Source organism: Manis pentadactyla, chromosome 9 (assembly GCF_030020395.1).
Source record: "Manis pentadactyla isolate mManPen7 chromosome 9, mManPen7.hap1, whole genome shotgun sequence".
NCBI lineage: Eukaryota > Metazoa > Chordata > Mammalia > Pholidota > Manidae > Manis > Manis pentadactyla.
In genome coordinates this window covers 68063331-68084870 of record NC_080027.1, presented here as the reverse complement: position 1 = coordinate 68084870, position 21540 = coordinate 68063331, and the positions used below count along the sequence as shown (strand labels likewise).

Here is a 21540-nt window from a genome sequence, read left to right as displayed (position 1 = left end):
TTTCAGCTTCTCGCTGTTCAATATAATGTTGGCTGTGGGTTTATCATAGATGGCCTTTATTATGTTGAGGTACTTGCCCTCTATTCCCATTTTGCTGAGAGTTTTTAACATGAATGGATGTTGAACTTTGTCAAATGCTTTTTCAGCATCTATGGAGATGATCATGTGGTTTTTGTCTTTCTTTTTGTTGATGTGGTGGATGATGTTGATGGACTTTCGAATGTTGTACCATCCTTGCATCCCTGGAATGAATCCCACTTGGTCATGGTGTATGATCCTTTTGATGTATTTTTGAATTCGGTTTGCTAATATTTTGTTGAGTATTTTTGCATCTACGTTCATCAGGGATATTGGTCTGTAGTTTTCTTTTTTGGTGGGGTCTTTGCCTGGTTTTGGTATTAGGGTGATGTTAGCTTCATAGAATGAGTTTGGGAGTATCCCCTCCTCCTCTATTTTTTGGAAAACTTTAAGGAGAATGGGTATTATGTCTTCCCTGTATGTCTGATAAAATTCCGAGGTAAATCCATCTGGCCCGGGGGTTTTGTTCTTTGGTAGTTTTTTGATTACCTCTTCAATTTCGTTGCTGGTAATTGGTCTGTTTAGATTTTCTGTTTCTTCCTGGGTCAATCTTGGAAGGTTATATTTTTCTAGGAAGTTGTCCATTTCTCCTAGGTTTCCCAGCTTGTTAGCATATAGGTTTTCATAGTATTCTCCAATAATTCTTTGCATTTCCGTGGGGTCCGTCGTGATTTTTCCTTTCTCGTTTCTGATACTGTTGATTTGTGTTGACTCTCTTTTCTTCTTAATAAGTCTGGCTAGAGGCTTATCTATTTTGTTTATTTTCTCGAAGAACCAGCTCTTGGTTTCATTGATTTTTGCTATTGTTTTATTCTTCTCAATTTTATTTATTTCTTCTCTGATCTTTATTATGTCCCTCCTTCTGCTGACCTTAGGCCTCATCTGTTCTTCTTTTTCCAATTTCGATAATTGTGACATTAGACCATTCATTTGGGATTGCTCTTCCTTTTTTAAATATGCTTGGATTGCTATATACTTTCCTCTTAAGACTGCTTTTGCTGTGTCCCACAGAAGTTGGGGCTTAGTGTTGTTGTTGTCATTTGTTTCCATATATTGCTGGATCTCCATTTTGATTTGGTCATTGATCCATTGATTATTTAGGAGCGTGTTGTTAAGCCTCCATGTGTTCGTGAGCCTCTTTGCTTTCTTTGTACAGTTTATTTCTAGTTTTATGCCTTTGTGGTCTGAAAAGTTGGTTGGTAGGATTTCAATCTTTTGGAATTTTCTGAGGCTCTTTTTGTGGCCTAGTATGTGGTCTATTCTGGAGAATGTTCCATGTGCACTTGAGAAGAATGTATATCCCGCTGCTTTTGGATGTAGAGTTCTATAGATGTCTATTAGGTCCATCTGCTCTACTGTGTTGTTCAGTGCTTCCGTGTCCTTACTTATTTTCTGCCCAGTGGATCTATCCTTTGGGGTGAGTGGTGTGTTGAAGTCTCCTAGAATGAATGCATTGCAGTCTATATCCCCCTTTAGTTCTGTTAGTATTTGTTTCACATATGCTGGTGCTCCTGTGTTGGGTGCATATATATTTAGAATGGTTATATCCTCTTGTTGGACTGAGCCCTTTATCATTATGTAGTGTCCTTCTTTATCTCTTGTTACTTTCTTTGTTTTGAAGTCTATTTTGTCTGATATTAGTACTGCAACCCCTGCTTTCTTCTCACTGTTGTTTGCTTGAAATATGTTTTTCCATCCCTTGACTTTTAGTCTGTACATGTCTTTGGGTTTGAGGTGAGTTTCTTGTAAGCAGCATATAGATGGGTCTTGCTTTTTTATCCATTCTGTTACTCTGTGTCTTTTGATTGGTGCATTCAACCCATTAACATTTAGGGTGACTATTGAAAGATATGTACTTATTGCCATTGCAGGCTTTAAATTCGTGGTTACCAAAGGTTCAAGTTAGCCTCTTTAGTATCTTACTGCCTAACTTAGCTCGCTTATTGAGCTGTTATATACACTGTCTGGAGATTCTTTTCTTCTCTCCCTTCTTGTTCCTCCTCCTCGATTCTTCATATGTTGGGTGTTTTGTGCTGTGCTCTTTCTAGGAGTGCTCCCATCTAGAGCAGTCCCTGTAAGATGCCCTGTAGAGGTGGTTTGTGGAAAGCAAATTCCCTCAGCTTTTGTTTGTCTGGGAATTGTTTAATCCCACCGTCATATTTGAATGATAGTCGTGCTGGATACAGTATCCTTGGTTCAAGGCCCTTCTGTTTCATTGTATTAAATATATCATGCCATTCTCTTCTGGCCTGTAGGGTTTCTGTTGAGAAATCTGACGTTAGCCTGATGGGTTTCCCTTTATAGGTGACCTTTTTCTCTCTAGCTGCCTTTAACACTCTTTCCTTGTCCTTGATCTTTGCCATTTTAATTATTATGTGTCTTGGTGTTGCCCTTCTTGGATCCTTTCTGTTGGGGGTTCTGTGTATTTCCGTGGTCTGTTTGATTACTTCCTCCCCCAGTGTGGGGAAGTTTTCAGCAATTATTTCTTCTAAGATACTTTCCATCTCTTTGCCTCTCTCTTCTTCTTCTGGGACCCCTATAATACGGATATTGCTCCTTTTAGATTGGTCACACAGTTCTCTTAATATTGTTTCATTCCTGGAGATCCTTTTGTCTCTCTCTATGTCAGCTTCTATGCGTTCCTGTTCTCTGATTTCAATTCCATCAATGGCCTCTTGCATTCTATCCATTCTGCTTATAAACCCTTCCAGAGTTTGTTTCATTTCTGCGATCTCCTTTCTGGCATCTGTGATCTCTTTCCGGACTTCATCCCATTTTTCTTGCGTGTTTCTCTGCATCTCTGTCAGCATGTTTATGATTCTTATTTTGAATTCTTTGTCAGGAAGACTGGTTAGGTCTGTCTCCTTCTCTGGTGTTGTCTCTGTGATCTTTGTCTGCCTGTAGCTTTGCCTTTTCATGGTGATAGGAATAGTCTGCAGAACTGGGACGAGTGACGGCTGGAAGGATTTCCTTTCTTGTTGGTTTGTGGCCCTCCTCTCCTGGGAGAACAGCGGCCTCTAGCGGCTTGTGCTGCGCAGCTGCGCGCAGACAGGGTTTCTGCTTCCTGCCCGGCTGCTATGGAGTTAATCTCCGCTGTTGCTGTGGGCGTGGCCTGGCTCGGGCAGCTACTCCAAAATGGTGGAGTCGCGTTGGAGCAGGAGCTGCTGGGAGGCTATTTATCTCCGTAAGGGGCCTCCCTGCTCCCTGCAGCCCAGGGGTTAGGGTGCCCAGAGATCCCGGATTCCCTACCTCTGGATTAAGTGGCCCGCCCTGCCCCTTTAAGACTTCCAAAAAGCACCCGCCAAAACAAAACAACGACCACAAAAAAAAACAAGAAAAAAAAATTTTTTTAATAAAAAAAAAAAAATTTTTAATTAAAAAAAAAAAGGTGGTCGTTCGTTTTTCTTTATTCTCCGGTGCCAGCCTCAGGCCTCTGCTCACCGGTCTTTCTGCCCTGTTTCCCTAATATTGGGGTCCCTGTCCCTTTAAGACTTCCAAAAAGCGCTCGCCAAAACAAAGCAGCAAAAAAGCAAAAAAAAAAATGGTCGCGCGCTTTTCTTATGTCCTCTGTCGCCCAGCCTCCAGTGCCTGCTCACTGTTCTTGTTGCCCTGTTTTCCCAGTATCGAGGGCCCTGCACTCTGTCCCGGATGGCGGGGGCTGGGTGTTCGGCAGTCCTGGGCTCCGTCTCCCTCCCGCTCTGCCTGCTCTTCTCCCGCCGGGAGCTGGGGGGAGGGGCGCTCGGCTCCCGCGGGGCCGGGGCTTGTATCTTACCCCCTTCGCGAGGCGCTGGGTTCTCTCAGGTCCGGATGTGGTCTGGATATTGTCCTGTGTCCTCTGGTCTTTATTCTAGGAAGGGTTGTCTTTGTTATATTTTCATAGATATATGTTGTTTTGGGAGGAGATTTCCGCTGCTCTACTCACGCCGCCATCTTCCGCCCCACCCCCGTCCTCCACCATATTTTAATAGGGTTATTTGCTTTTTGGGTGTTGAGGCATGTGAGTTCTTTATATATTTTGGATGTTAACCCATTGTCAGATATGTCATTTACAAATATATTCTCCCATACTTTAGGATGCCTCTTTGTTCTGCTGATGGTGTTCTTTGCTGTACAGAAGCTTTTTAGCATGATGTAGTCCCATTTGTTCATTTTTGCTTTTGTTTCCCTTGCCCGAGGAGATGCATTCAAGAAGAAGTTGCTCATGTTTATATTCAAGAGATTTTTGCCTATGTTTTCTTCTAAGAGTTGTATCGTTTCATGACTTATATTCACATCTTTGATCCATTTTGAGTTTACTTTTGTGTATGGGTTTAGACAATAATCCAGTTTCCTTGTCTTGCATGTACCTCTCCAGTTTTGCCAACACCAGTTGTTGAAGCAGCTGTCATTTCCCCACTGTGTGTCCATGGTTCCTTTATTGTATATTAATTGACCATATATGTATGCTTGGGTTTATATTTGGGCTCTCTAATCTGTTCCATTGGTCCATCGGTCTGTTCTTGTGCCAGTACCAAATTGTTTTGATTACTGTGGCTTTGTATTAGAGATTGAAGTCGGGGAGCATAATCCCCCCAGTTTTATTCTTCCTTCTCAGGATTGCTTTGGCTACTTGGGGTCTTTTGTGGTTCCACATGAATTTTAGAATGATTTTCTCTAGTTCGTTGAAGAATTCTGTTGGTATTTTGATAGGGATTGCATTGAATCTATAAAGTGCTTTGGGCAGGTTGGCCATTTTGACAATATTAATTCTTCCTATTCGTGAGCATGGGATGTGTTTCCATTGATTTGTATCTTCTTTAATTTATCTCATAAGTGTCTTGTAGTTTTCAGAATATAGGTCTCTCATTTCCTTGGTTAGGTTTATTCCTAGGTATTTTATTCTTTTTGAGGCCATTGTGAATAGAATTGTTTTCCTGATTTCTCTCTCTGCTAGTTCATTGTTAGTATATAGGAATGCAACAGATTTCTGTATATTAAGTTTGTATCCCACAACTTTGCTGAATTAAGATATTAGATCTAGTAGTTTTGGAGTGGATTCTGTAGGGTTTTTTATGTACAATATCTTGTCATCTACAAACAGAGACAGTTTAACTTCTTCCTTGACAATCTGGATGTCTTTTATTTCTTTGTGTTGTCTGATTGTCATGATGAGGACCTCCAGAACTATGTTGAATAAAAGTGGGGAGAGTAGGCATCCTTATCTTGTTCCTGATCTTAAAGGAAAGGCTTTCAGCTTCTTGCTGTTAAGTATAATGTTGGTTGTGTGTTTGTCATTTATGGCCTTTATTATGTTGAGGTACTTGCCCTCTATGCCTATTTTGTTGAGAGTTTTAATCATGAATGGATGTTGAATTTTGTCGAATGCTTTTTCAGCATCTATTGAGATGATCATGTGGTTTTTGTCCTTCTTTTTGTTGATGTGGTGGATGGTGTTGATGGATTTTTCAAATGTTGTACCATCCTTGCATCCCTGGAATAAATCCTAGTTGATCATGATGGATGATCCTTTTGATGTATTTTTTAATTCAGTTTGCTAATATTTTGTTGAATGTTTTTGCATCTATGTTCATCAGGAATATTGAGGTGTAGTTTTCTTTTTTTGTGGTGTCTGCATGGTTTTGGTATTAGAGTCATGCTTGCCTCGTAGAGTGGGTTTGGGAGTAATCCTCCCTCTTCTACTTTTTAGAGAACTTTAAGGAGGATGGGTATTAGGTCTTCACTAAATGTTTGATAAAATACAGCAGTGAAAGCATCTGGTCCAGGTGTTTGTCTTAGGTACTTATTTCATTACCATTTCAATTTCCTTGCTGATAATTGGTCTATTCAGATTTTCTGTTTCTTCCTGGGTCAGTGTTGGAAGGTTGTATTTTCTAGAAAGTTGTCCATTTCTTCCAGGTTATCCAGTTCGTTACCATATAATTTTTCATAATATTCTCTCATAATTCTTCCTATTTCTGTGGTGTCCATCACGGTTTTTCCTTTCTCATTTCTGATTCTGTTTATGTGTGTAGACTCTTTTTTTTTCTTGATAAGTCTGGCTAGTGGTTTATCTATTTTGTTTATTTTATCAAAGATCCAGCTCCTGCTTTCATTGATTCTTTCTATTGTTTTATTCTTCTTCATTTCATTTATTTCTGCTCTAATCTTTAGTATGTCCCTCCTTCTACTGACTTAGGGCTTCATTTTTTCTTCTTTTTCTAGTTTTGTTAATTATGAGTTTAGACTGTTCATTTGGGATTGTTCTTCTTTCCTGAGGTAGGCCTATATTGCCATATACTTCCCTCTTAGCACAGCCTTTGCTGCGTCCCACAGATTTTGAGGTGATGAATTATTGCTGTCATGTTTGTCCATATACTGCTTGATCTCTGTCTTTTTTTGGTCATTGATCCATTGATTATTTAGAAGCATGTTATTAAGCCTCCATGTGTTTGTGGGCTTTTTCATTTTCTTTGTGTGATTTATTTCTAGTTTCATACCTTTGTGATCTGAGAAGCTGGTTGGTATAATTTCAACCTTTTTAAATTTACTGAGGTTCTTTTTGTGGCCTAGTATATGAACTATTCTTGAAAGTGTTCCATGTGCACTTGAGAAGAATGTGTATCCTGTTGCTTTTGGATGGAGTGTTCTGTAGATGTCCATTACATCCATCTGTTTTAATACGTTGTTCAGTGCCTCTGTCTCCTTACTTATTTTCTGTCTGGTTGATCTGTTCTTTGAAGTGAGTGGTGTGTTGAAGTCTCCTAGAATGAATTCATTGCATTGTATTTCCCCCTTTAATTCTGTCATTATTTGTTTCACATATGTAGGTGATCCTATGTTGGGTGCATAGATATTTATAATAGTTATATCCTCTTGTTGGACTTCCCCCTTTATCATTATGTAATGAATGTCCTTGTTTGTCTCTTGTTACTTTCTTTGTTTTGAAGTCTATTTTGTCTTATACAAGTACTGCAACTCCTGCTTTTTTCTCCCTATTAGTTGCATGAAATATCTTTTTCCATCCCTTTACTTTCAGTCTGTGTATGTCTTTGGGTTTGAAGTGACTCTCTTGAAGGCGGCATATAGGTGGGTCTTGTTTTTTTATCCATTCAGTGACTGTATGTCTTTTGATTTGTACATTCAGACTGTTTACATTTAGGATGATTATCGATAGGTATGTACTTATTGCCATTGCAGGCTTTAGATTTGTGGTTACCAAAAGTTCAAGGGTAATTCCCTTACTATCTAACAGTCTAATTTAACTCACTTAGTATGCTATTACAAACATAACCTAAAGGTTCTTTTTCTTTTCCTCCTTTTTCTTCCTCCTCCATTCTTTACATATTAGGTATCATATTCTGTACTCTTGTCTATCCCTTGATTGACTTTGGGGTAGTTGATTTGATTCCCAGCTTCTTAGTAATTAATTGTTCTACTTTCTTTGCTGTGGTTTTTTTCCCCTGGTGACACCTATTTAGCCTTAGAAATATTTCCATCTATAGCAATCCTTCAAAAATGCACTGTAGAGGTGGTTTGTGGGAGGTAAATTCTCTCAGCTTTTGATTATCTGAAAATTGTTTAATCTGTCCTTCAAATGTAAATGATAATCTTGCTGGGTAGAGTATTCTTGGTTCGAGGCCCTTCTGCTTCCTTGCATTAAATTTATCATCCCACTCCCTTCTGGCCTGTGAGGTTTCTGTTGAGAAGTCTGATGATAGCCTGATGGGTTTTTCTTTGTATGTCATCTTTTTTCTCTCTCTAGCTGCTTTGAAGAGTCTGTCCTTATCCTTGATCTTTGCCATTTTAATTATTATATGTCTTGTTGTTGTCTTCCTTGGTTCCCTTGTATTGGGAGATCTGTGTACCTCCATGGCCTGAGAGACTATTCCCTTCCCTAGGTTGGGGAAGTTTTCAGCAATTACCTCCTCAGTGACACTTTCTGTCCCTTTTTCTCTCTCTTCTTCTTCTGGTACTCTTATAATGCGAATATTATTCCGTTTGGATTGATCACACAGTTCTCTCAATATCCTTTCATTCTTAGAGATCCCTTTTTCTCTCTGTGCCTCTGCTTCTTTTTATTCCTCTTCTGTAATTTCTGTTCCTTTTACTGTCTCTTCTACTACATCTAATCTGCTTTTAAATCCCTCCATTGTATGTTGCATTTCAGATATGAAATTTTTTAATGATTGAATCTCCATCCTAAATTCATCCCTGGGTTCTTGAATATTTTTCTCTACCTCCATGAGCATGTTTATGATTTTTATTTTGAACTCTCTTTCAGGAAGATTGGTGAGTTAGTTTCATTTGGCCCTTTTTTCTAAGTTTGTGAGATTTTAGTCTGAACCAGGTTCCTTTGATGTTTCATATTTCTATGTGGCACCCTCTAGTGCCCAGAAGCTCTAGTCTCTGGAGCTGCTCTGCCCCTGGAGTGTGGTTGGGGGTTGCAGGAGAGAGGTGTTGGTGCCTGGGAGGAAGAAAGAGCTGTTTCTTGCTTCCCGGCTGCAGTGCCTGTCTCCACTATCAGAGTCAGTGGGCCAAGCACACAGATGTAAGCCTCTGTGCTTTGTGTCTGTAGCTGTTGTAGGCAGGGCCTCCCTCTGACTGACCTGACACCAGGGCAGGGACTGCCAGTATGCGAGTCGGTGCCGGTAGGTCAGGAGGAAGGTGCAGCAGGCTGTGTATCACAGTGGGAGGCCTTGGAGCTGAGTTGCCAGCCAGGGGGATGGAGTGCCTGAAGCTCCTGAAAGTTCCCAACCTACTGGGCAGAGTGCGCCCAGACAACCTTGTCCACCTATCCCTTCTCCCCCCGCAGCAAGCTCCATGCAAACCCTGCCCCTTCAGTAGCCCTCTCATTGCTAGGAAGCCTCTCAGACTGCCCGCCTTTCCTGCATCCCAGAGCAGCTGGGTGTGGATCCCTGTCCTCCACAAATGGCTGGAATCTCAGTGTCTCCAAGTATTCTGCCTGTGTTAGCTTTCCAACCCCACTAATCTCTAGAGCACCATGCAATGTATGTCTGTGCCCCCAAAGCAGATCTCTAGAGGCTGGTTATTCAGCAGTCCTTGGCTTCCACCCCCTCCCCGCTCCGTTCCTCTTCCTCCCACTGGTGAGCTGGGGTGGGGGAAGGGCTTGGATCCCATTGGATCAAAGCTTTGGTACATTACCCTGTTTTGTGAGGTCTGCTCTGTTCTCCAGGTGTGTGCAGTCTGGTGCAGCCTTCTATCCTGTTGCTCTTTTAAGATTAGTTGTATTAACTATATTTTCATATTGTATGTGGTTTTGGGAGGAGTTCTCTGTCTCACCTCTCACACCGCCATCTTGAATGGATCTCCCTTTGGGCTTTGATTTTTAAGACCTGCCTTTCTTGCATAGCACTGGACATACATTGTTTGTAACTGATGTTTGTTCCTCGGGTGTTAACTGAATTGGCTATATGAAAGTATTCTACAAGATGCCTTCAAGGGAAAAATTCCTTTTCTTTGCTCCATGAAGGGCAATGTATTTATCATTTGTATTGCATACACATTGTGCTCTGTGGATTATTTTCTAAACTTTTAATAAATAGACCTAGCTGTTTTACTGGTTATTTAGAATTTAACTGTATTGGTAGATTATCTTTTGAATGAGAAATGAAAAATCTTTGAGTTATAGTCTGCATCAAATATTTTCTGTAAAGGGCCATATAAAGTCTTGCAACAAATTCAACTTTACTGTTGTGGTGCAAAAGCAGTCATAGGCAATAAATATGTAAATAAACTGGTGTGGCCACATTTCAGTAAAACTTTACTTACACATACAGGTGGCTGGTGGGTCATATTTAGCCTATGGGCTGTAGCTTACCAACCTATGGTCTACGTAAGACTTATATAAATTACATAGCCAGGGATATGTGTCCTTCTAGCAGTACTTAATGGGCCAAAATGTTATTTCTTTATCCTCTGTAACTTACTGATGATCAAGATTTATCCAAGTATTTGTATTGGCAGACTTGAAAATTTGTCTTGACAGGCACAGGAAATGTGTATATATGTCCCCATTTTAGAGTAATGGTAAACATCCATTAAAAAACCAAGATTCATGACACTCTAACAGGTTTTAATGTCTGTTCACTAATTTATTCAACAAATCTTTATTGAGCACCTACTGTTTACTCAGCAGTGTTCCAGGCTCAGAGTATACTTTGGTGAGCAAGCTCTTTGTTATTACCATCATGAAACTTGTAGCCAAGCCGGTAGGCTAAAATTTACCAGATAATTGCAGGTATGTGATACATTTTCATAAGCCACATTGTGTCAACCACTATATTCCTTCCTCTATGAGGATAATTATAGATACTCCAATTAACATATCTTAATTTTTATTTAAGAAAAGAAAAGAAAGGGAACAGAAAGTTAATAAGGAAATGGAGGAAAAAGCAGCAAAGGACCTGGAGAAAGAACATATGCAAGAGAAAGCGAAAGAAAAATATCAAGAATGGTTAAAGAAAAAAAATGCTGAAGAATGTGAGAAGAAGAAGAAAGAAAAGGTATTTTTATTAAAGTGACCATTTAGAATACATGGCTTTGCTGTTATATGTGTTAACTATATTGTATAAAAAGTTTCTACTATCTTAGAATAAAATAAATACATGAAGATATCCCTACTTAATAACCTAATTGTTTAAGCTTCAGAAATGAATATACATTTGTGGTTTAATTAGGTTGAGAAATATTAGTAAGCCTGTCAATATGTTTTTAGTTGGGTTCAAACTTATCATGATAATGCTTTTAGTATTTTTTGATGCACTTTTATGGAAAGTGTTATTACATTGTTGTTTTACTTTTTTAAGACAGCAAATTGCTTTTTTCTTCTTGGATTTGATGTCTTATTGTTTAGAGGCAGCCACCTTCATATCACATCCCTGATCATGTTAAATTTTGCTCTCAAATTATAGAAATATGATTCATTATTTATGTGATCAGTAAACCATTGGGGTGGGAAGTTGCTAGGGAAGAGAGTAGAATTTGAATAGAATTTTTAGTTACAGAATATCCCCAGAGATTCTTTGGTTTTGTCATTTTAAGGAAAAAGAAAAACAACGGCAAGCTGAATTACAGGAAAAAAAGGAAATAGCAGAAAAAAAGTTTAAGGAATGGTTGGAAAATGCAAAAAATAAACCTCGTCCAGCTGCAAAGAGCTATGGTTATGCCAATGGAAAACTTACAGGTTGGTTTTATGTTATGTGGCTTACATAAATATGGCTTGCAGGAGCAAATATTATACATTATGTTTCCTTTTGACAGAAATAGAAATGTGTAAAAACTATTTTTCTTTCCAATTACTATTTTTTGGAAAATTGTCTCATAACATACTATGTTCCTGTGGAAGTACTACAACTTTATTGTCATTCTCTAAAAAATCAAATATATTTTAAAACTACAAAGTAATGACTTCTAAGACTGAGAAACAAGTAAAGTTTTCTTACATTTTAAAGACTTCATCAGGGTATATTAAAGTGTCATTTTCCTCCCCTCCTTCTAACTCTCTGAGGCAGAGCTTCAGTGTCTGGCACATTCTTTTGCAGGGTGGAATACTAGACAGCACGTGAGCCAGACACAAAACCAGTTGGCCTTCAGGCTTGGTCTCATAAATCGAAGAGCATGTTTTCCTTTGTGTTTCATGTTGGAAGCTCATACCTTGCTGACAGCTGCCTTCACTTGTTTAAGTGATTTATTATTAAAAATACTCCCATTCTGTTTTGTTCACACAATAGAACATATTCCAGACTTTGTTTTGACCATGTTGGTGAAGTGTGTGTTGACATATCTTTGCAGTCAAAGTGGGTTGCCAGTGTCTGAATGACACATTCCTGCTGTCAGGATTTAGGTCTCTCCGCATGTCACAGAGGTCATCCATTATAGCTACTAAACATGGTCTGCTCTTTTTTCCCTCTTGTTTAGAAAAAAAAAGAGTAATCAATGGTCTTAACCAAACAATTGGATAGTAAAGTTAAAACTTTAGGTGGGACTATACATATTGACTAGAAGTTAATTGCTACAATAATGGATTATTTTATTAAATTTTTACATTTTAAAATGTTTTATTCTAATAAATAGTGTATTTGCAAATGCTTTATGCTCTTAATAATCAAAACAGTGATATTATAAAATCTGATTGATTCAAATGCCAGTAATTTAGAATTTCAGTAATTCTAAATAAGAATCTTAACTGACTTTAGCTACATATGCAACAATTTTTTTTTTTCCTGCAAATTTAGGGTCTGACTAGGGGAAACTGGTATACAGTTAGAACTTTCCAAGACTGAGTTAGGAAAATGATGACTTTGTTCAGCCTAAAAGTTCTAAAATTAACTTCTTAGTAAAATGTTCATAGGAGTTTTTTTATATATATATTTGAACATTAAATTCTCTGTACTTTTAGAATTATTTATATTTTAATTTTTACTGCAATATTTACTGTATTTGAAAGTGTTATTTGAAAATATTCAAGAGTAAGTTTCCAAGAGTCAAACTGGTTTATCAATGATTTTTTTTGCCCTTTTGATATTTTAACATTTTTCTAGGAATTTAAGAGTAAGTAGTTCCATTTATGTCAATAAGTTTTTTTTCTTGTTCTGATTTCTTAATAATTTTAGGTTTTTATAGTGGGAATTCTTATCCAGAGCCAGCCTTTTATAACCCAATTCCATGGAAACCAATTCATATGCCTCCTCCTAAAGAAGCTAAGGCTCTATCAGGAAAGAAGACCAAAAAGCCTGTGATAAGTCAGCCACACAGGTCTTCATCTCTGGTAATTCATAAAGCCAGAAACAATCTTTGCCTTGGAACTCTGTGCAGAATACAAAGATAATATATATGAGAAATTGCATGCTTTTACCCAGAACTGTTTAATTTTAAAATCAAATCTTTTTTTTATTGCTTAGTCAGTAGCTTAACATTCAATGTGATTATTGACAAGTGCAAATTTTTGCATTTGTATATGGAGTCCTTAGAGTTAATGAAGAAGACATATTATACATTTTCATTTTTATAAATGCTTCAAAGTTGATCTTGGCATATTGTTTCAAAGGATAAGTGATTGATTATATGATAATTGTGTTTGTGTATAACATTTATTAAAACTACATTGTAATACCCATAAAACCAACAGTTTTTCTTGTGTTATTTCATAATTTGTGTTGTCTGTGTTTTTATTTATGAACATAATAAGATCAATATTAAATTGTTCAAACTGGCATTTCTAAATTGCATGCTCAAGATAACTCTTAGAAGAATGTGTTAGAATCCTGCAGTAATGAAAACAGTAAATATTTAAAAATAACTAACTGGAAGAATATTTTGTAACAAAGAAATGAGGGTTGGGTTTTTGAAAGGAAAATTTAAAAACATTGTGCTTTGGACCTTAGATTGATATGTAGTAATCTTGAAAACCTAATATATCTTGCTGTACTTTGTAAAAATACTTATATAGTCATTATGATTAGTTTCATTGTTCATTTTGAAATTAGGATTATCAGTGCGTTATTTTTTAATGTTAAGTCATATTTTACTGAAGTTGAGATCACAGACCTTACTAATACATACTAAGCATAGTAGTTCAAAGGATTACTAAAATATAAGCACTTCTTAATAAATTTTAAAAGTCTCTGTCTTTTTTTAGGGTGCCATCAAGAAATGAAAATTTGTTGCGGCAACATAAAGTTCAGTAAGTTCATGTAAAAGTGTTTCCTATTTAGAATATGCTTAGTGTTTCTGCTACATTAGTCATTCTGCCAAGCTTATGGTAATTAACCTGCAGTGGTATTGATTAATGTAAGGAAACAGTAATAGGATCTTTGAAGGGTTTCCATGTCCTCTAAAATCTAGGAAAATTAACTTCTAAGCAGAGAACTGTGTGGGGAGGGTTTGTTGGATCAAAATATTATTGAGATTTAGAGGCCTGACCATCCTTCTCAGAACCTTCTAGACACAGTGAAACTTCTAGATGATCAGTCCGTCCACTTGATCAAATTCACCTATATAGAGAGAATGTGGAATTTGCCAGGGTAGCAATAAACTTGTTTGTAAAAAAACAGCATACACAGGCCTGAATTCCTGGAGGTTTTAGATTTAGTTATCTGTAAGAAACGTTCGATTTCACACAGTAGATTAAGTCATTCAGCCAACTTTTAGCTATCATAATAAGACTTTTCATTCAATCAGTAATTAAGTTTGACCAATAGTAACTGAACATTTACTCTGTAACATGTTTAACATATTGATGTAGGAATTTAAATAATAAGTATCTTTACTTCAGCAAACATTTACAGACTAGCCAGGAAAACATGTAACAGAATAAATGACATAATGCCCTATCCTTGAAATCGTGTTCAGAGTTTCATCTGGGAACATAAATAAGATAGGTAAGCCTGTGAAGGAATTAAGAAAGGCTACAAAAAGGAGATGACATTTGAGCTGGTAAAAGATAAGCAGGAAATTTTAGATGGCATGAGGCTGACCACACTCATGGACATGTGGTGAGAATTATCTGGGAGAGAAGCAGGGGTCAGAATAAAAGGGCACTATATGCTGTAGAATTTGGACTTGTGATGTCCTGTTTTACTATCCCAATGATAAATTTCAAAAAGATTTGGGCAGTGAAACTCATTTATTAATAAAAACTCTGTTTTTATTAACCAAAAACTTATTCAAACCAACCACACACCTGATTACCAGGAGATTAGTGTTCTTACTCTAAATTAATTTTTCTTAAAGTCAAGGTACTTGAAAGTTGAGACATTACAAACTACAGTACAACATTTGAAATTTCTGATAAGGTTTTTAAAATAATCCCTTTGACTTCTACTGCTCTGTTATATCTAGGTAGCTTATAATGCCAACAAATCCATGATCTAATAGAAAGAACACGCGTGTTGTAGACCTGGGTCTGTGTTGTTTGAATCCTGGTTTTAGGTCTGCTTCTCTGGAAGTTGCCTCATTTTTTCTAATGTTCAATATGTTACCTAATTCAGAAACATGGGAATATAAAACAAGTGGAAGTCCCTAAAAAATGCAAGTTATTTTCCTTTTTGTGTGATGATAAACCTGGTAAGATGTATCAGTATTCTTTTTCCTCAGTGATAATTGATCTATGTAACAGCTGACTTTGGCTAACACACCTGTGTTGACTGATGATGGACCAAAAATAAGTTAACTTGTCAGTACTTCGGGTGGACTTTCATTTACCCCTGTGCTAAAAATAAAAAGTGAATACTGTTGTTTTCATTTTCTTAAGGTTAATTCAATAAATAGTTACTGAAGACCTACTATGTTAGGTCTTATTAGCTAGTTAGTATTTTAGGTGCTGGAGGCTCATCTGTAAGTTTTTGTAAATAAATAACAACTTACTTGGTTCTAGGTGCTATAAAGAAAATAAAACAAAGCATTGGGATAAATAGTGACTGGGTAGAAGGGTCCACTGCTCTTAGATGGATGGGGTTCTCTGAGGTGGTAATGAGTAGTTGAGCTAGCCTGGCTGAAATCTGGAGAAAGAGATACCCAATCAGAGGGAACAACCAGTCCAAAGGCCCTGAGGTGCTAATGAATTTGGTGTGTTCAAAAAAGAGTCCAGAGTGGCTGGAATGGAGAGAGTGATGGAGAAAAAAAGTAGGAGTTAAGGTTGGAGAGGCAAGCAGGGCCAGATCACATATAATGCTGAGTTCAGTAGTTCAGATTTCATTCTAATTATATTGGGAAGGCTCTGGAAAGTTTTAAGCAGAGAACTGATAGGATCTGGTTTATACGTTGAGACTACTCTGGCTACTGTGAAGAAATTGGCTGCTTGGAGAAATTCTAGGTGAAAGAATAGACTTCAAGATTTAGGAAAGTTAAGGATGGTTTTAGGGATGTAGTTCCTAAATAGCTAAAAAGAAAGCAGGGAGACTCACTGGGAGGATTTTGGATTAAGATGGCAGTAGTGCCATGGTAAATAGAGATGGATTTGGGATGTATTTTGGAGGTGGAGCAAACAGGACTTAACATTTGAATGTCAGGGAAGGAGGAAAAATCAATATGATTTTTTCTAGTTTTTAGGCCTGATTGGGTAAATGATGATAACTATAATAGAAATTAGATGATGTGTTAGGAGTTAGGTCTATGGATGAGATGGGGACAGTAGAGTCCTTAAGAATTCTGTCCTAGATCTGTTAGGTTTGTGGTAACAAGTTAATGTCCTGCTGGAGATGGTGGTTAGATGTCTGTGTCTGATACTCAGAGGAGAACCAGAATTGGAGATAAATAAGCAACATCAATATATAGATAGTACTTAAAAGCATGGGACTGGATCAGGTTACCTGAGGAGTTTGGATAGTGAAAAGAGAGAGCTGAGTATTCTAATATTTAGAAATTGAGAAGCAAGCAGGGATCATGAGAAGGAGCAGCCAGTGAAGTAGAAGGAAACCCAGTGGGGTATGGTATCCCAGAGGGCAGGAGTAGAAGTGCTGGGAGCAGGAAGTTGTGAGCTTTGTCCAGTGCTGCTTGTACCATAAGTAAGAGCAGCAAAGAGCCTTCTTTATTGGATAAGGTAAGATGAAGGAAGGTCACTGTTGACCTCAATAGCAAGCATGTATCAAATACTTCCTATATGCCTGGCAGCATTCTCTGTGCTTTTATGTGTGCTGACTCTCACAACAACCCCATGAGATAGCTACTGGTATTATCCCCATTGTGTAGTTAAGGAAACTGAGGCTCAAAGAAGTTATACTGTTTTTATACTTAATCACAAAACAGGGATTAGGACTCAAGGTCAAAGTCCAGGCTTAACAGCCATATCCTATTTCCCTCTTATATAATACATATGATAAGAAAAAGTGATATGAGACGACAGTCAAAGTATGTTGGAGAGAGAATGGGAGGTGAGAAAGTGGAGACCATACCTGAAGACAGCTCTTGGGAGAAGTTTTATAGTGAAGAGGAGAAAGTAAGTGGGATGGCATCTGGAAGAGCACATAAGATCAAGGACATTTTTTTGTTTGTTTTGCTTAACATCTGTGATATTAAACATGTTTTTCTGCTGATGTTGATCTAGACTTGAAGATTTAGGAAAGTTAAGGATGGTTTTAGGGATGTAGTTTCTAAATAGCTAAAATGATGACTTATGTGAAAGCAAAGACGTTTCTTCCATTTTAACAGGAAAGAACACATAGTACATAGTTCGTTGCTGGATTCGTAGCATTAGTGGTAGGAGGAGGATATAGTAGTTCTTGTCTAATACCTTCTGGTTTCTCAATAAAATATGAAAAATAAGCGAGGTCATCAACGGAGGGATAGAATAAGTTGCAAGTAGGAGGGAGAAGTAAAAGGTAGTAGACAACTAGCATCTTGGAATGGGGAAAACAAATTTACTAGAGAAATTAGTGGAAATGACTGATGGGCATTGTCATTTGCCACTTGATATTTTTAATCCAGAATGGGACCCCTTAGCAGAGTGTTTTTCTCCTTTTCTGTAGAAATGTTGAGCTACTTGGGTTGAGGAGCAGAGTAAGGTTTAATTAGGATTGGGCAAGTATGGGGACTAAGCATCTAAGGAGTGTTTTCCAGGATCGTTATAGCACTGAAACTTACATTTAACAGGGATGAGTGATGGACGGTGAGGAAGAGGTCTTCCATTGATGAGGGTTTCCAATCCCATTGCAGGATGTTGGGCTGGGGATACTTGAGGAAAGCTGGAAAGGTAGAAGTTTGTAGTCAGATGTATGGTGATGACAAGATCCAGAGTATGACTGTGGCCGTGGGTGGCCCAGATGGAGCATATCGATCAAGCTGAGGAAATTAAGAAACAAGAGACCAGGGCATTGGAAAGATTTTTCTTTATGTGAATGTTGAAATTGCCAAGAATTATGATAGTAATTCATAATTCTTCTCTTAGAGAGAAAGGTGGTGAACTGGGTACCAGAATTTCAGTGAACCAAGATAATTTGTTAGCCATATAATAGGCAAAAAGAGCGGTATTAGTTAGTATGGATAGATGGCATATTCTTCAGAAGAGCTGGGCCTTTTGAAGGAGTAGGAGATACAGTGGTTAGGAGGTGGCAGTGGGGAACTGTAAGTAGGTAGGACTCTAAGCCTTGCAAGTAAACCCTGGAGTTGGGGGACTGCAAAGGGAGGACATTGTCAGTCCACTTCAGGCATGGAAGCTTTTAAAACCATGCAATAGCTGGGTAGTTTGGGGTGGCAGAAGACCAAAGGCAGAGCTACCAGTAATGATATTGTGGAAACATTCCAAGGAGAGGTGACAGGATCAGATGAGAACAGGAGGGATAGAGAAGAGACGTGTGAAAAATCCATCCCAAGAGGAACTTGTAAAAGGCTGTTTTAAAGCCAGCTGGTGATGGTAGTATTACCAGAGAAAGGGAGTAAAGAAAAGGATAGACTTGGGGATAAGAAACAGGTGACTTTTCATGTTTTATATTTTGCCTTTACAATTGTTTATGAAAATAGTATTACATAGTTTAAAAATCAAATCATACTGGAAGTGTTTTTATGGAAAACAGTTTATCTTACCTCTTAACTACCTCACAGTACTGCTCCCAGGGGGATATTTACTTGTATTATTTCTTTAATAATTTCCTACCCACAGTATTCTGTGTTCTCTTTTTCTGGAATTCATTTAGTCTTCCTAAATCAATTCTCTAATTATTTTTTTAAGCTTTCTTTTCCCCCCTGCAGTCTTAACTTTTTTTTGTTCTTGGTAGGAGGGATAACTTCCTTGAGATTTCTTTGATGTTACCTTCTAATTCTGAAATAATTTTTCATAGCTTTCTTATTTTAAATTCCAAGCACTCCTTTTTCTCTGTATTCTTTTTTTGTAGCATCTTCTACTTACTTTATGAATATAATATCTTTTCTCATCTCTAAGGACATTAATTGTAATTTTTCCCTTTCTTAATTGGCTCTGTTTCCTTTGAGCGCCTTTTTTTGCCATCATTTTCTGTTTTTTGGTCCTCAAATATTTGTTAATCCCTGTCTGACATTTATGTTCATACTTAAGATTAAGGCTTTAAAAAGCAAAATGGAAGCGGTGTGGGCACAGGTACGGCTTGTTGATGGTGGATTTTTTTTTGTTGAGGGAATCTCTAAATGTCTAGAAGTCTTCCCCTTAGGCTATTCAGTTCCTTAGAGATATAAGCCAGCTGCCAGTTTCCCTGAATAGAGTCTGGGAAGGTGGCTCTGTGTATCACAGTTTATTATGCAGACTATCACTTTTGTTTCAGTCCAGGTAGTATGTAACTTCTGTTCTCCTTGGTACCTGGGGTCTCCATGTGCTGAGCCCTTCCAGGGTTCAGGCTGAATCTAGTCTTCTTCTTCTTTCTTTCTTTTTTCAGTATCTATTACAGCATTTAGAAACCTTTAAATAGTAAAAGAGAAAAGGAAAGGAGAAAGGTCTCTGGAAGAAACAGGCAATTATAAAAAAGAAGAAAAAAATTTTCAATAGTATTAATAATCTTAGAGATGAGAAAAAAAGTACTGCAAACATATTGTCCTAACCCTAGTACTCTCCCAGTTCAGTTATTTCACCTCCATCCACTTTGTACCTTCTGAAGATTCATTGAAGTCTTTGGTTAGCACTCATATTCTGTTCTCTTTGCCCTTGTGGATATGTACATTTTTTTAGTTCTTAAACTCCTTTTAGCAGAGATTAGAGAGGGAAAGGAGATAATTGTGTGTGATTAATTTGCTGTGTTTAATTGGAAATCCTCTTTGGTTGTGAACATACTGACATAGGGTATTCATGGAGATACAGGTTTGCTGCCTAGGTGAGAAATTTAGGTAAGGGATAGATATTTAGACTTCATCAGTTTAACATTAAGACTGTTGAAGCTATGGAGATAGATAACATTTCACAAGGGAAGTTTGAAGCATGACATTCATTCAACACATTTATCAAGTGCCTCCCTGTGTTGGCAGGGAGATGATGGACAAGGGTGAAATGTAGGGAAAGAACATAAAAACAAGGTAGAGGGAAGGAAGCCATCGGAAAAGTAATGAGAGAGGTGGGAAGAGGATAAGAGGGGGAGTTCTCACTGTGAGAGAGGGAAGTCTTAGGGGTGGGCGAGTGGGCCGTTTTCTATAATTTTAACATACTTTACTTGTCTAAGGGTTCAGGTGGAGTGTGCAAAACCCTCCTATTTGATTATTCCACTAATACTTATTGAATTTCCAGCACTGCTAGATTCAGGGGGGATAGTGGTTAATAACACTGCCCTAATCATGAACCTATTAGAGTTCACATCCTTGTGGATAAGACATTTAAACGAGTACCTGCCTTACAGCACAAACTATAAGAGTTTATCAGGAGGAAGCTAACCTTTGCTGGGGTTAGAAAAAGCTTCCAGGAGAAAGTGATTAAGCTCAGACTCAGTTTTGAGTCACCTGAGTAAACAAAACTTAGCATTTAATCATTTTGGAGGCTAGAGAGTAAGAAATGGGCTTAGAAGAATGCTGACACCATGTGTAACCTTTCTTTCTATTAAGGACCAAGGGTAGGTGATATGACAGCTTTTGAACATCAAAGGGACTTTCAGATGGCTTGTATACATTGATACTACTCAAAGTTATAAGGGAAATTTCTAAAACTAGCCATTTTTAAAGAAAACTTTAGAATTCCATGGGAAAGTAAACCTTGAAATCCAATGATAAAAATAGACCATCTGTAGCCTCGGGGTCTGAAGTAATACAGATGGGGATATTTATTTAAGAAATAAATTCTGGTGATCCAATGAGCAATTCAAAAGTTGGACTTCCACAGGCTTGCTTATTATGTTACCCATGGCCCAGGTGAATAACAAGAGTATGGAGTAGTGATGTTACACTAACAAACTACACTTTATGACTTGGACTAAAAACTAATTTTTCATTATTCAAAAAGAAACATAGTAAATAATAATCAAGTATCGACTATGCCATTAGTATTCTAAATTAAATTCATATGCGGGTTTAAGAAAGAAAGAAAGTTACTTTACAGTGAATATTTACCTACTACTGTTGATAATGGCAGTCTGCCTGAGAGAGAAAATTTTCCAGAAAGGGGTGGTATCTTGAATTTCCTCTTAAAATTGGAAGGTGGTAGGAACACTCAGAAGGGAAAATATTCAATTACCTGTCAGTAGGGAGAAAGCTTTACCTTATGAGCAGGAGCAAATGCTGGGAAGGAACAGTGCCCTTTTCTTTCCCAGAGACCACAGAGCTGCCTCCTTTCCCTGCCTCATTCATATGCTCTAAGCTGACGGACTGAGCACAGAAATTGGGTAAAAAGGAGGAGCCCCTCCCTTCCCACGAGCACTGTGGTCCTGGGAACTACTTGAGGGCTAGAAGGGATGGGAGCAGCGCATGGGGTGGCGTGGGAGTGGAATGTTTTCTTAGTTTGAATTAATTTACCAAAACTCTCCAGCACCTACCTGTCCAAAACTCCCACTCCTTCGGTCAAGGGCTTTCCTCTGTTTGGTGTAG

At 37.9% G+C, this 21540-nt stretch overlaps 1 protein-coding gene across 5 annotated transcripts in view; it reads left to right on the top strand.

Moving 5' to 3' along the window:
- The window catches only part of CCDC34 (coiled-coil domain containing 34), an 80234-nt gene that overhangs the window by 22800 nt on the left and 35894 nt on the right, over window positions 1-21540 (top strand). For 4 of the 5 annotated variants that reach the window (XR_008999270.1, XR_008999271.1, XM_057507520.1 and 1 more), the window contains exons 4-7: window positions 10422-10580; window positions 11119-11260; window positions 12690-12844; window positions 13715-13759. Coding sequence is in view for 3 of the 5 variants with exons in the window: in XM_057507520.1 (XP_057363503.1) it covers window positions 10422-10580; window positions 11119-11260; window positions 12690-12844; window positions 13715-13732 (474 nt within the window). In the remaining 2 variants the exon portion in view is untranslated. Of the gene's footprint in view, window positions 1-10421; window positions 10581-11118; window positions 11261-12689; window positions 13678-13714; window positions 13760-21540 lie in introns of those variants that run through there. The other variant, XM_036879068.2, reaches the window with a different exon arrangement.